The sequence below is a fragment of the Thunnus maccoyii genome, chromosome 19 (assembly GCF_910596095.1).
Source record: "Thunnus maccoyii chromosome 19, fThuMac1.1, whole genome shotgun sequence".
Classification (NCBI taxonomy): Eukaryota; Metazoa; Chordata; class Actinopteri; order Scombriformes; family Scombridae; genus Thunnus; species Thunnus maccoyii.
The window spans coordinates 16,032,465-16,047,899 of record NC_056551.1 but is presented as its reverse complement, the minus strand read 5'-3'; the positions used below and the strand labels follow the sequence as shown (position 1 = coordinate 16,047,899).

At 38.7% G+C, this 15,435-nt stretch overlaps 1 protein-coding gene across 2 annotated transcripts; it reads right to left on the bottom strand.

Moving 5' to 3' along the window:
• Positions 1 to 2,332: 2,332 nt before the first annotated feature.
• traf2b (Tnf receptor-associated factor 2b) lies at positions 2,333 to 15,387 on the bottom strand. Of its 2 annotated transcripts, none has more exons than XM_042395061.1 (11): positions 15,300 to 15,387; positions 9,615 to 9,817; positions 8,519 to 8,597; positions 8,207 to 8,305; positions 5,767 to 5,928; positions 5,593 to 5,667; positions 5,158 to 5,232; positions 3,571 to 3,801; positions 3,166 to 3,469; positions 2,733 to 2,881; positions 2,333 to 2,634 (listed from the first exon to the last, which is right to left on the bottom strand). In XM_042395061.1, exons 2-11 carry the CDS (start codon positions 9,788 to 9,790, stop codon positions 2,416 to 2,418), a joined length of 1,569 nt encoding a protein of 522 aa, XP_042250995.1. In that variant the 5' UTR covers positions 9,791 to 9,817; positions 15,300 to 15,387; the 3' UTR covers positions 2,333 to 2,415. The 2 variants fall into 2 exon arrangements, with proteins under 2 accessions (XP_042250995.1, XP_042250996.1); XM_042395062.1 differs by lacking the exon at positions 15,300 to 15,387 and adding an exon at positions 14,846 to 15,293.
• Positions 15,388 to 15,435: the final 48 nt, after the last annotated feature.

Below are 15,435 nucleotides of genomic sequence, written 5' to 3'. Positions count from 1 at the left end.
AACACAAATGGTTGGCAGTCGAACAGAAATGGTGTGTTGATGACATTTTTGCCTCTCAGATACAGTCCTTAACAGTGTTATAAATCCATTTTATTTTTAAATGAAAGAAATAAAACATATAGGCGTTTCCACTGCACTGGTTAACGGCCCCCCAATGAAAAAAAACGTGGCTGAACCTAATTGCTGACCCCTGCCTTAAGGTGACAATCATTGTAGTACTCAAAATCACATAACACAACGAACCATACCAGTGGTTTTTCAAGTTTTAGCCTATTTACCACAAATAAAATAATGGTACATTCATTTATTTCTTTAAAAAGGATCCTACTTAGCTGATGCTAGTGAACAATGTAGCACATTGTGCTAGCTACTAGAACAATGTAGCACAAAATCAAGAGGTTGTGAAACGTAGCGCGACAAGCTAGTGGAGCTCTGTAAATGCAACCGTGTTGCTTTAAACAGAACTACTCTCAGCTAGTCAGCTAGTCTTCCTGGTGTCCGAATCTAGTACATCATATTCATCATATACAACATCACATTTGTATTATGTTGTGTTCATCACATGTGCACCTCTAATTGCGTTACATTAAAAAAGTGAAAAGCCAGTACATCACAGGTAACTCTTTAGCAGATCATGTTCATGTGTTCGGGATTTTGGAAGTGTGTTTCCAACCATTTCAGGCAGCCATAGACTTCCATTCATTTCAGACTCTTGCTTAAAAGATATGTCTTGCAATTTTTTTTCTATACTTTTCTGAATGTCAACAAATGTCATGCACAGAGCCAAACCAGTATTATACCAGAAATTATATGCACCATTGACTTCACATAAAAAAAAAAACTAAAAAACATAAAATTAACATAAAAACATGTAAATGTACATAACATAAAAAATAAAACTCATTTGATAATAAATATAAGATACATAGAACGCATACTTCAGTGGTGGTATTTTGAGAATTAATAAACATGTGTGCACAATCTATAAATTGGCGCCTAGGTCTCTGTAGCCATCAGCATAACAGAACCTCTCTTTTCCCAACGGACACAGACTCACCACCGGTATTGATTAACCGAAATAAGCCTTTTTCATCTTACCCCAGAATATCTTCCCACGGGTTTAACCTCACTGTGGGTGTTATCTGTGTCGGGCGCAACCCGAAGCTGCCCAGGAAAAAAAACCACCCTTAGTGGCACTGTGGGGTTAAAAAACACACACCACAGTCTTTTTTTCCTCAAACCTACCAACCACTGGCCTCAGCACCCATGTAAGATAAGATGGAAAATAAAACCCCCTTGATAATAACAATAATATAAAATAAAATAAAATAAAATAAAAATACCAAAAGTAAAATAAAGTGAAACTAGAATACATAGCATAAGATGGAAGATAAAACCAACTGACACACAAAAAAGAATACATGCTGAATAATAATAATGCTACAATAAGACCTTATCTTATTCCTCTTGGCCATAGACCTCTGTTTTTATCCAGAAACTAGTAAAAACACATCAGTGACCAACACCATTGCACTTCATTGTTTTGAAATGGCTCCAAAAACTAATAACAGCAATCACATTTTCAGTCTCCGGAGAGTAGTTCTGTGTATGGCAACACAGTTGCATTTACAGAGTTCCACTAGCTTGTCGCACTATGTATCACAACCCCTTGATTTTGTGCTACATTGTTCATTTCTCAAAGAACTTCAGTACGAAGTCAAGAGATTGTAGCACAAGAAGACAGCAAAGCACGCTCAGTGGCGTCTGCCGTACCACCCTAGTGAGATTGAAATCGTGATCACTACTATTAGTTTCTGGAGCTGTTTTTTAGCAAACTCACATGCTCATGGTGTGCCTCGCTGAGGTCTACGGCACAGATGAATACGATATATCAGGCTTTGGATACGCACATTATTTGTAGGATGAGTTCATTGTTGGTTTGGCTCTGCACATGAGATTTGTTGACAGTAAGAAAAATATACAAACCTGCCAGCCTTATTCTTTAACTTCTGTGATGCACCACATTTTCTATGAGGTACATTATCTTTGTAAAATGGAAACTAATGGCTGCTTGAAATGGTTGAGTAAATCCCAGACAAAATCATCACATTTCACAGCAAGCATTTGAATATCAGTGGAGAAAATTTAATATACATGGCTTTTATTTATGAGCTAAAACTTGCCAAAAAACTGGTATGATTCCTTTGTGAAGTTATTATTTATACAACTGTATATAGTATATTGTACATATACGTAAATATAGATGATTATTATAAATAATAGTGTATATAAAAACATATATATGTATGTTAATATAATTATTAAATTGTTTACCATATATAATATATCCTATATTATTATTATTATTATTATTATATTTGGGTTTTTTTTGGTGTAGCTTCCACAGCCTGCACCTTATAAGCCTGTGAGGTCAACAATTGCTTTTATGAAAATTGTGTCATCTCTCAGATAGGGGCTCTTGCCGGCCAGTTTAGCCAGTGGACAGAAGAGCGGGCAGCCACTGGCGATGTTCATCTCACTGATCGGCCGCTGAAAGGAGGTGGAAGTGACATCAGGGCGGAAAGCATCAATAATGTGCTCCCTGTTGTTCTGATCCAACAGCATTAGCGTCACCTGGGGGAAGAGAAGGAGAGGATCAGCTTGTTTTGTGCCGTTTGTCGTGGAGGTTCTGGATTAATATTGTTGAAATAATCATTTACAAATTTTCCTACCTTCTGACTGAAAGGCCATTTGAGCAGAGCGTCACACTTGCCCCCCATGACAACAAAGAACAGTGAAAGGTGTGTCCCTCGACCTGTCCCGTCGCCATTCAAATACAGTCTCAGACACATTTTGTAGCCGTATTTGCTGGAGTAAAACGCTGTGAAGAAGAAAAAAAAAATCCAGAATGAGTACAGAGCCAATAAAGCATGTCATGTGAGAATAGGAGTAACATGTACACTCCCTGTAGGACAACAGGGGTGTAGTGAAGTGGAATTTCCCTTCTCTGCTGGCCAAGGGATGAAATATCCTACAAGCCACATGATCTTCGCTCTCTCGAATTCAAAAGCTGGGACATAAAATACGCCACATCTGAAGAAAGACCTTTGAAATAGATGAAAGGTGGTGATTGTGTTACCACCTGCAAAGCGTCTTTCATCTTACCTGGTGAGAACATCGCAGGTGTCCGACCAGCCACAGCTTCTTGTCTGCGGCGTGAAAAGTCAGAGATTTTCCAGACAAATATTCCATCGTAGGTGCAGTACTGGAGTTCTCGCACCATCTGTTCAGTCTCAGACAGCTGCAAATCTCTCATAGTCAGCGTCCTCTCAAGCTGCCGCACTTTATTAGACAGATTTTCAATTTTTTCTTGGTCTAAACGATGCTGATGTGAGAAAGCTTCCAACGTTACTGAACTGCGCTCCACTTCCCGGTTCAGGACACAAACAATGTTTTCTAAGGCGTTCACCTGTCAAGAAACAAACAAATGTATTCAGATCTTTTAATATGTGTCTCATTCGAAACCTATACACAATAGTTCAACGGGGCATCAAATCTGTTGAAACTCACCTTTTTCTCCAAGTCCACAGACTGCGTGGAGGCTGCGGCTCCAGCTCCAGCGCCCATAGCGACTCCCTCCTCAGGAGCCCTGTACAGGCCAAGACCAGAGTCTTCCTGCCACTCGCCGGGACCAGAAGCCTCTGCACTTGGCTTAGCCATAGACAGCACCATGGGCAGCAGCAGACGCAAGTGCTCCATGGTGCTGCTGTGCTCATGGTCGCTGAGCTTCCCGTTCTCTATCTGAGAGAGCACAGAAGAAATAAAGAGCTTATTTAGCTGCTAAATAAACTGAAATGGTTCAACTTGAGGGCATAAATGGGAGCTAATTAGGTTTTTAACAGTGGTTGCCCTGCACTAAAGGTTTGTACAGTTGTGTCCAGTATTTAACAAATACTGGATTTTTTGAGGCCAATACTTATATTGTCATTTGTTAAAAATAAACTGTTCCAATATATCAGCAAGTTTTTAGTTTTTAAGGAATGTTTTTGTTTCTATAAGCAAAAATAAAACTCCATAAAAAGCATGCTTTAGTGCGTAACGTTCAAAAACTGAGGTAATCTGCTTCATCAGGACTGTGTGGCTGTGGTTTCCTGGCAACATACACAACTACAAACAATCCCACGAGGCTCATCAGATTTGATTCAAACGTTGCTAAATCCTGATTGGTAATCTTTCTGAGCCCCACCCATTTCAAACTGATGAGAAGAGCTCAGAAAAAAACCCAGCACAGACACAAATCTCTTATTTGAATGAACCAAATTTGTTCTAACTTTGGCAGAGAATGATGTGTTGATGTACATCACCAGCCTTCATAGAGAAGCTGATTATGAAAACAGGTTTTCAGTGCCTTCAATTTGTTTATCAAATAACTGTGACCACAATATGTACAGAGTAGGCTGTTTTGTCAGTCCTCTCAGGTGTACAACGTATATCTGCTCTGCAATTTCTTATTATTTATCAGCTGACATTTATGCTGATACTGATATATCAGCTAAAGCTAAAATAGTCTGATATTTCCAGCCATGCTGATGGTCGGCCTCTTCTGTGTTTTTTTTCTCCGCCCTCTTAAGTGAATTATTATTGTGCCGATTATTTATAGAATAGTTTGATATTTCGGGAAATACGCTTTTGTTAGATGAGAAGATTGATACCACTCTCAGACCTTTACGAGCCAGCAAGTAATTAGCATGAAGACTGGAGGCATGTGGGAACAGGCTCTGTCAAATTTTGAAGACTCCACTTACCAGCACTGCTAAAGCTCAATAATTAACATGTTATGTCTTATTTGTTTTATCTGTACAAAACCAATGTGTAAAAATGACAAATTGTGGTTTTAAATGGGGCTATATCCTGGACTATTTCAACTTTTAAGGGTGCTGGTGGGAAGATTTTATTACCTTAGAACAGAGCTGAGCTAGCTGTTTAACCATGTTTACGTCTGAATGCTAAATTAAGTTAACCGTCTCCTGGCTGTAGCTTCATATTTAGCGCACAGACATGTGAGTGGTGTCAATCTTCTCATCTACCTAATAAAAACTCCTTTAAAAATACCTTGAAAAAACACAATAAAAGCATTTTATGTGATATTATACGTACCACAGATTTACAGCCCACTTCACTGAATGGACAAGCACTCTTTGATTTGGCGCAGGACCTGCTGTGGTCATTGAACTGAAGATAGAACAGACAAAAGGTTAACAGTTAGCAGACCGGCTTCAAACAATGCATCAGTCCAGACAAGAAAGTGAAAGAGAAGTACAGCAGAAGTACAGTCAAAAAGAAACTGATTGGTCATAAAAGGAATTTTAAGACCCCATTTCATGAAACTGCCATTAGATGACTTTCTGTTCAGGGGATCAACATGTGGAACTGACAGGCCTGTGATCATGTGATTAGCTGGCTTTTCTTAGGATTTTATCTAGTTTAATGGTACATTTACCTTATATTTTCTGTTAATTATCATTATTTTGTATAATTGCACATATTTCACTGTATGGGAACTTAAAGGTTAATTTGAGTGAAAGCTCAGACCTTTTCTCTTGGGATCTTCTTCTTGCCACAGTCTTTACATTGTAAGGGGAACTTCAGGCATATCTCGTCATGGGCCTAAAATACACCAAACAGGATAAAAAAGAAAAATTACTTTTTGTTCATATATGTAGACACAACCAGAAACTGCTTCACAATATATTATGTTTCTCTTACCTTGATCTCTTTAAAGTTGAAGGTCAATTTGCAGTATTTGCAGTTGAGTGTTCTTGCTTCACATTCTCTCTCATTATGTCTGTCCTTCTCTGTACGAAGGATTAAGGTTTGGCAGGCCTCACACTGTATTCGCTCAAATTCACAGCGACCTTCATGCTGAGCCTAAAAATGGAGGTGAGATCGATTATTATTATTATTATTATTATCATCATTACTGTCTGCCTGTCTTACAGAGCAGGTGTGTCTGGTATCCATTGCTTTAGAAAAGATAAAATCACAGAGAGACAGTTGTGTTTTATGGTGTTATAGGCTATGTGAGTGCAAACAGGACAGTAGTATACTAGATGATCAAAACAGATCTCTCTGAACTTTTGTCTCTGTTCATATAAGGTAACCGCCTCATCAATCATTATCAAATTTACTGGTTTGTGCAAATGCAATTTAACTGAAGTTCTAACTGAAAAACACCCCTATAATGAGTGCAGGTGTGGTACAGGATGTTCTGACAGCTGCAATGTGGAAAAACAAGCTGAACCTTTTTATCATTTGTTCATTTCACGAGTGCACAAACATGCAGGTGAAAGATAATGACACGGTACACCAATTTAATTATGAAAAGGATATAAAGTAATGGTTTTGTGAAATATTCTGAGAATTACAATGTATTAATTTGCACATACAAGTATGTGATTAAACAAAAACAACATATACAAAGCAAGTGAGATAAAAAGAGCTTTTTGAAAAATCTGACCTTAAAACAAAAACAAAAGGGATCCCAACAGAAGTATGAAGTAATTGTAAGATGTGGAAATGAGAGTACAAGAAACAGAAGCACAGAAATGATAATTGAAATTACAACATGAAATTATTGTGATCTTTTTGTATCTATTTTTTTTCCCACAAAAAGCTGTAAAGTGGTTGATAATCATCTACAAAAATCCATTACTCGTATTTTTGAAAATATCGGGAAATTAAGGGGCGGTTCTCGAAGTGTCAAGTGGGAGGTGGAGCTTCTCAACCGGGAAGTGTCTTTCACAATGACTGTCAACACCACGCTGGAGCCACAGAGCAAGAACCGCAGGTACGTGAGCCTGTTTTTCGCTTTGACTGCTCATTTATTCACACATTACACCGGCAAACCTCGAACCGAATAACCATATTTAATAAATGAATCATTTCTAACATCTGTCCGGTCACAACCCTGTCCTAACCAAGCCACTCAGACGCTATGTTTAGTCTTTTTTTCCGACTTCGTAAGACCTGTTTTGGGTGTGTGTCGCTAGCGAACTGTAGTGCGGCTCTTTCCAAACAACAGTGACTAAGACAGCAGCCCACAGATAATCACACAAAATCGTGGGTGTATTACATAGTCTAGTAATCATATCTTAAAAAAACCGCAACAAAACTTAAGCACACTCTGAGCCCATGCTCATAGAAAGCAAGCACATGTCACTTAAACAGAGAAGGGGAAGTTTCAACAGCCTCAACTAACCAGTCAAATTTGCAAAACATGCAAAATAATCTTCAGCATCAGCTTTGTGTGCTCTCATTTTAAATATATTTCCTGCTATCACATCATTTTAACTGTAGAGCCTGATTTAGAGTTTTCGTCATAGGGTAGGGTGTATTGAAACCGCAGACAGATAAACAGAAAGCTTGACACATTTAGCACAAAATAAGCATCATGGAAGCCACCTCTTTAATTAAGGTAACAACTTGCGCGACACAGAAATATTTACAGTACAAACAAAACTGTTGACACTCATTTGATCACACCAACACAAACAGCATTTATGATTCATGCAGGGATTTTCCAGGATTCTACTCTGTCTGACGGATGTGGCTTACAGTCTAAACCTGGTACTGTTTTAATGCCCAATACAAACAAAACAGTTCCCTTGTGAACTAGTGAAGCCTAGCAGTTTTGTTATCATGTAATGGTTAACTAACTCTCCCTCCACAGCAGAGTTAATCTTGCTTTAAATGGCCGTTTATATCCTGGTACTTTTCCACTCAGTTGTTGTTCATATCTGAGCGGGTAACATGGGGACTTTCCAAACTGCATGTTAAGATTCACTTCCTGTTTCTGCTGCATGCAATCATACCACAGTGGCTTTAGGGGAAAAACCATTCAGACTATGTAACAGAGTAGACTCTGCGTGGGTACTGAGGGTTCAGAAAGATTTTTAAAATACTGACAGAAATATTTCGGTGACATTAAACACTTCAATAATACGGGACAGACAGAGACAAATACTAAAATAGAAAGCAGAAAACACAAATACTCAAATAGAAAGCAGAAAACACAAATACTCAAATAGAAAGCAGTAACGCAGAGAAAAATACTCAAATAGAAAGCAGTAACGCAGAGAAAAATACTCAAATAGAAAGCAGAAACATGATAATAATAGCATAGGGGAAGCTGAACTTTATACTTCACCTCATATTCTTTTATTGAGCCTGTCCAAGTACAGCCCTGGTTCAAACACCTAGCAGGCAGACTTGCTATTTCTCGACCTGCTGCATTGTCTGGAAATGCCTGGTGGGGGAGCAAGAACAAAGAGTCCTGTGACCTCATACAGCGACTAATTATAATAACTTACAGACATAGTAGGCAGCTTTGTGTGAGTCTGCGGTGAAGGAATCTTGGTAAGAATTCCCCCTCCAGTGGGGTGTATTTAGGTTACAAGGAGGATGTCTCATAAAATAACAATGTTGGGTGATACTTCATACTGCATACTTCATAACTTACCTCACTACTATTTAGTATGGAAATAGGCTCCTCATATATTTCCTCTTGGCGGCAGGCTTCACAAGGCTTTGGGCCAGAACTGACAAACAGAACAGGTTTGGGATTGTATAGTGAGAAACAGGTGGTGGGCGCTAACAGTCAGCAACAGTTTTCCTGCTGATCCACTGCTAGAACAGCTGCTGATCAGTATGGACCACAGCTCAAGTACATGAATCATTATAAGCGACAGCAGTGAAAGAAGTTTGTATTGAAATACAAATGCTAGAAATTGTAACTTTGATGAGGTATGGGCAGATGTTTTAGCGTTTGCAAAGTTGGAGACAAAAATGAATAAGTGTTACACAAACACACACACACACACACACACACACACACACACATGTATAAACAAAAAGCACATGTGAAGTCATCATGTGATGAGTTCTCATGTACAGACAGTAGCAGCTTTCAGACAAGTCATGTGAAATCCCCTTTGAAAACATCAATTTGAGGTTGAGGTTCTTACATGTGAAACAGAAATTCACATGTAATGAAATTCACACGGTACAAGCATCTATGGTTTTAGGACCTTCTCTACATGTGAAAACCCATATATCACATGTGTTTTCATTAGATTCTAATACAAACATGTTTTACAGGTTTAGCAATAATATATTTTTGTTGTATTTTGTTTTATGTATAGTTGTTTAAAATGATTTCATGTATCTCCTCATGTCACCTTATGTTTACTGATACTGCCGAAGTCTCATTAAACATAAGGCCATACACCATTGTATACTCAGTGACATACCACTGAGTCAGTGATTACAATGTGAGATGAAGAAAAAGTGGTGGAAAAAGGGAAACACCTTTAATGTGAGTCAGCAGGGCCAGATCCTTGTGATTCACTGACTTCAGTATTAGAATCCAGGCATGTGAGGGATGAGTCTGCATAATGTAAATGAGCTGGAGTGCAAAAAAAAAAATCCCCAGAGGCGAGCAGAGATAAGAACACAGGATGTGCTGAAGCATGTCCAGGGAGAGGGGTAAGCATTAGGGGGAGGAGGGGATGTGCATGTCACACGGCTGTAGGTGGTCTGAAGACCTCCCAGTCTACCTGGTGAGCTGCTTGAAGCAATGTACACAGAAGCGGTGGCCGCACTGGGCCTGGACAGGCTTCCTCAGGACCTGGAGACACTGCTGACATTTGTACTTATTCTCCATGGGCACTGACAGCACACTGAGGGGGATCCCTGGTAAAGAGTTGGGACAATCCAACGAGATTCGGGCCATTCTTCTCCATCAATCTGGTGCTATATCCTGTGAATGAATACCACACATACTAACTGTTAACAGCCAAACAAAAAACAACAATTTAAAAACTCTTACTGCTTTTTTGCAATAGAAACAGACCCCAATACAAGTACTGAGTTATACAATGGTGATCACAACACAGGTTATACAAATATACAAATAAGTCGTTTTGCATTAAATTCAAAATAGTGGGAAACTGTTGACGCTACAATGGAACCAAAAAAGTTTGTTGACACATAATGTAAGGAAAATGTCTTATTGTCAAAAATGTTAATACAGCACCTCCAGTGGCTGATTTGCTGAACCTAATTCGTACACCACAATCAAAAGCCGTTCCCTTATCTATGAAGTCTATATGGACCTGCGTGCCAAGTTTGTCGAGTTGCTTTCAGCAATGTGGGAAGAAATTCTCGCTGGGAGTGACAAAGATCTTTTAGAAAACAGACAGGTTTATCTGATAAGTTTCTCTAGAATGTAAACACTGATGACACTGATGAATTGTATGGATATTTTAAAAATACAACTATCCAAAAAATGTTTGACTGTTAGTTTGTCTGTCAGTTGAGATCTGGCAGAGTTGAAAGCCAAAAAGCCCGGTCTGGACAACAGACTCAAACGCAACACATCACCATGGCCGCCAGCTGTTACAGTTCAGGAGATACTGGTCAGATCATATCAGATCTGCTTGTTACAGCACCACCAAGTGTTCAATCTGTGTGCTTTTTTTCTCGAGTAGCGACCGAGTTTATAAAAACGTTTGCACTGTCAAACGTTGTTGCACAAGGACAAGTGGTACTCACTCAACTATGCGTCATCAAATGCCAATGGTCTTAATCTACATGCTGCATGTGCACACACTGTGGTTTGAAATAAGTGTGTCTTTTTCTACACAACAGTTGGAATTTATTAATGAATGACTTATTCCTGCTAATAATTGTGCTTGTGCTGCCATCTAGTGGTCACAGTTTGTGCTCTGTCAGCGACATGTGCAGCACATCACAATGCGTACAGGTGCAACACTACATCACAGTCGGGCGTGGTCACAACAATATTGCCATTGCTTGTTTGTTTGTATGGTCTCTGTGGTTCATGTGAAGTAAAATTTAAAATCTAGAAATTTAAATCCACCTCATGTAGGATTAAAAAAAAAACTTTCATTTTACTCCATCTGGTGGAATTATTAAGAACGACACCACCATTCACACTGCTCCACCCCCTCTTGAGGGCATACTGTATACTCCTTCAGACATCCTGCAGCTGTGAAGGGTCATTTCTGTAACTTTGCGACACAGGCGAGCCAGCGTTCACATCTGCCTCACGCAGTGACTGACCAGCGGTGCAGAGGTGAGAAAGGAGCCAGAGTATGAACTTTTCTCTCTTTAACTCTCCTTTTTCATTCATGACACACAAACTATTTCAGTCACTTTTTATGTGAGCAACCAACTTCAACACTATGATTGCCTTCCAAGAAAAACTGCCTGGAAATATGCGTCGTTATCCTCGTATTTAAACGATATCGCGTCTCCCACGAGGCAGTCCTGATCGACCATAAATCGACCATTACACCAGTAGCCAAGCTACTGGCGTGGCTCTACGGATGGTAATGGTGGTTCGTCCGCTGGTCGGTCCGTCGCTTTGTTCTGGACTGAAATATCTCAACAACTACGGGACAGGTTGCCATGAAATTTGTTACATTCACGTCCCCGTCGGGATGGATTGTAATATCTTTGGTAATCCCCTGACTTTTCATCCTCAGCTGCATGTACTTTGTGTTTAGTGCTAATTAGTAAACATCTGCACGCTAACATGCTAAAATACAATGGTGAACATGGTGAACAATGCAACTGCTAAACATCAGCATGTTTACATTGTCATTATGAGAATGTAGCCATGCTATCATTAGCATTTAGATCAAAGCAACATCGTGCGTGAGTACAACCAGAGGCGCCAATATGGTTGTCTTGTTTACATATCAACATGTGTGGACTCTACACAGAGCAGGAGTCTGCAGGCTTTTCTTTCAATTAAAACAACACATTTCTTTAGTAATACAAAGTTCAAAGAGGGAGTCTTCAATCAAGTCTTAGCAACCATTATGCTGAAATCTATGGGTAGCAAATGAAAGCCTTCTCTGTTGTCTGTAGCTGTACAGATGACACAAACCAGTACAACATTCAGGTGGAAGATGAAAAGAGGCAGTAAAAGTGGGACTTTCTGCCTCTGTGTCATGAAGCAGTACACAGTTTAAAGCTTGGCTGATGATGTGTTCTACCTCCTTATCAGGGAGGTCATAAAAAAGCCAAAGAACGTTGCTATCTTCCACACGCTGTGTGGGTTTCAGTGATGACATAGACAAGCATATGGTCTCATCAGCCTCCTACCAATGAACTACTCAAATATTTAGTATTAGTCTGAACAAGCTGGAGGTACTACTGACACAGACTGTCATTACTACATTGGCTCAATCAGACCATAAAGCCTATAGTATTTTTGCATAGTACCAAGGCTGAGTTTGAGCTTCTTTTATACAAGAAATCTATACTTAAATGCCTTTACAAAAAATAATAAAATGTTTGTTATAAATAAGTTACCATTGAAAAATCCCTTATGGGAAAATGAGTGGGAAGTGTTTTTTCCGATAAACCAGCGGATGTCATCATATTCTGACATATTCCCACACGTCCACTTTAATTACCACATCAAGTAAATATGCATGCAGCTGTTTGATGCCCTTCACAATGCCTTATAGGGTTAAACAGCTGCAGAAAATGGTCTACTATACAGTATGTGTGTACTGTATGTCAGCATATTGTTAATGTAAGAATGTCAGGAAACTCTGCAAAGAATACGAACTGAGAGCAGCTTTGCATGTTCTTACATGAAAACCTTGGTAAGGTAAAGGTTGTTCACTTATGTAGTTTATCTGGTTTGAACTCTGCGCAGTACAAAAGCCAAGTAGCTTTGAGCAGTGTCTCCACCTATTCATTTAGTTGAATTATGTAAATGAACATCTGAAAGGAACAGTTCAACCATAAATTAAAATTCATTGTCAGTTAAAATGCCACTCAACCTTGAAGCACAAAGCAAAAGGTTTGTTTAGTTACAAAACACTTCTGTACAAGCTGACTGGGGAAGTTTCAAGGAAACTTTTTTTGCTGAATTTAGTAGTAGTAAAAACGTCCACGTCGACACTTTGGTATAAGGAGAAGCTACATGGATTTTTGCTGATGTGGCTAAAAGTAAAAAAAAACAAACAAAACAAAACAGAATCCTGTTTTTTGGTGAACTCTTCCTGTAATCCATTTAAATCTCCTTCTCAGACACAAGAAATCTCGTGATACTTTCACGTAGGGAAGCAAGATTATAAGTGGGCCACAAAAGAGCGGCAGTACATTCTTCACATCTCATTTTCTGATCCTCACAGAGTAACTTATAATGAAAATCTTCTGATCAAAAGGACTAATTCAGCAGCTACAGCACTTGAACATTTCTCAACTAAACTAGACTTAAACCTCCCCAGGTAGTGCCCTGGTAGCTGAAGTATTACGACACATAACTGCAACGTTCCTGGTTAAGTTCTCCCTCTGCCCTTCTTACTTGGCCACTATCCAATAAAGGCAAAGTGCCCAAAAAAAAACCATCTTAAAAAAAAAAGAAGAAATTGCCCCAAGTATGACCAAATATGACCAGTAATACATTAGCATCAATGAGTAATACATGAATATAATCTTTCAAGAAACATTCATATTACTCCCTGGCATTGTTTCTATTTTTACTTAATTAACATTTAAAAAACAAGCCTGCTAAGATAAAGTTATTTGTTAAATCACAACTTTTATGATGACATTACAAAGCATTTTAGTTTAAAACAATATTCTGGCAAACTCCCTCATATTATTGACATTTTGTTATCATTTACAACTTAAAACTAAATAATGTTGATGCATCATATTTGTATTAGTTGTAACCTGAAATTTTAATAACACTTTTCGGAATTTTAAACTTCAGTCCCATTACACTGTGAGTGAAAAAGCAATATTACCTAACACTGAATGTTGTCGAATAATGATTCATAATCACTCAATACAATTACAAGGAAAAAACCCAATTTAGGGGGGGAAACATGTCATCTTTCACTTCTTAGTAAAAACCCAATGCTACTTTTGGCAATTCACTATTTCCTCCTGTTCTCAGAATACATACGCATGTTCTCTGAATTCACATCTGACACATCATGTTCAAATGACATGATAATTAATATTTGTTCAGTGTTATCATGGCGTAGAGTAGTAAAACCTGAAATGCATTGCACAAGTTGCATAAATATTTCACAAGTGTCATTTGTTCATACCTGTCCAAAAGGACACAAAGGGTAGATGAATGAATGATAAGTCAGACAACCCTGTTGAGTGACTGTTAAAAGACAACAATGAGCCAAGCCTTACTAAGTACATACAGTATCATACCCAAACCACCTCTTGGATTATGTATCCATAGAAACCTTCAGACAGTAGCAATTAAATATCCAGTAGAAACAATCATTAAATCAAGCAATCTCATCTAGAAAAAACATATACTGACTTCTCTTTCTCATACACCACATTCTACCTTCCTCAGAAGAAAAATAAAGTAAGAAAGCAACCATACATTTAACATAACTAACAGCTGTAGTAAAAAAAACAAAAAAAACCCAACAAAACTTGAACTGTATCCAAACTTTCAACTTGGCTGTAAGTCTCTGTTGAGTAAAGTTTCACAATCATATCTGTGAAAGAACAGCTGCATTGTCAATGAACACGACTTCTAGTACAAACAAGCTGTTTCTAGTCTCCACAACCATTATTTCTTTGTCTCAAAGTTCTCCCTCAGCAGCTCCTCTTATCAGACAGCAGCAGTTCACCAGATCTGCTGCCCCCTGTATGCTCGCCATGTTGCTGCTCAGTCTTTCCTGTCTGCAGACAAAGTCCGCAGACTGTCTACACCAAACTCTGCCGTTGCCTCTGTGATGAAAAAAAACCCTGAAATCTTACTCACCGAGCTTGCAAATAGTAGTTGTCCACTTTTTAGAGACACACAGACCTGACCCAGTACTTTAGTATACGAGGCGAGGTTAACGTTACGCCTCCAAAGGAAGAGAAACGTCACCACTATAGTCTATATATACAGACAGTAGCCAGTAGGACGCCTCTGTCAGTGGATGTTACACTACTTTGTCGTTAGTTACGCGAGGCTTATATGAAATCTTGTTATTGTACCGTTCATTCTTATATTACTCATTTTTGCACTGTCATTGTTTATAAATGACTTCTGATGTCGCACTCAAACCTGCGTATTTTTAACGATTTAGCTAACGTCACACAACTTTCGGTTAGCTAGCTTTAGCTACATGCTAAAGTTAGGCAGAGTTTTACAATTATTATGGGTTTAGCGACTCAGTTAGCTAACGCTTAATTTATTCATCCTATTATTAATTTATTCAATAACCAACCTTGGCGTCTTGCTTGAGTCTCTGCCCGTAGACAGAAAATGAAACTGCTTGTCCGCAGTGAAAGGGCAACTCAACCTTTAAAATTGTTTACAATTCTGTTGCTCCATATGGTTACTTTTTAACAGCGAGGCAGCGG

Bases quoted from the DNA above. Each gene is read 5' to 3' on its own strand.
- traf2b (XM_042395061.1), bottom strand. From the start codon at position 9,790: ATGGCCCGAATCTCGTTGGATTGTCCCAACTCTTTACCAGGGATCCCC. The intron at 3,802-5,157 runs GTACGTATAATA...GTGCTCTCTCAG, and splicing joins AAGTGGGCTGTAAATCTGTG to ATAGAGAACGGGAAGCTCAG. The intron at 2,635-2,732 runs GTAGGAAAATTT...CTCTTCCCCCAG, and splicing joins AATGGCCTTTCAGTCAGAAG to GTGACGCTAATGCTGTTGGA.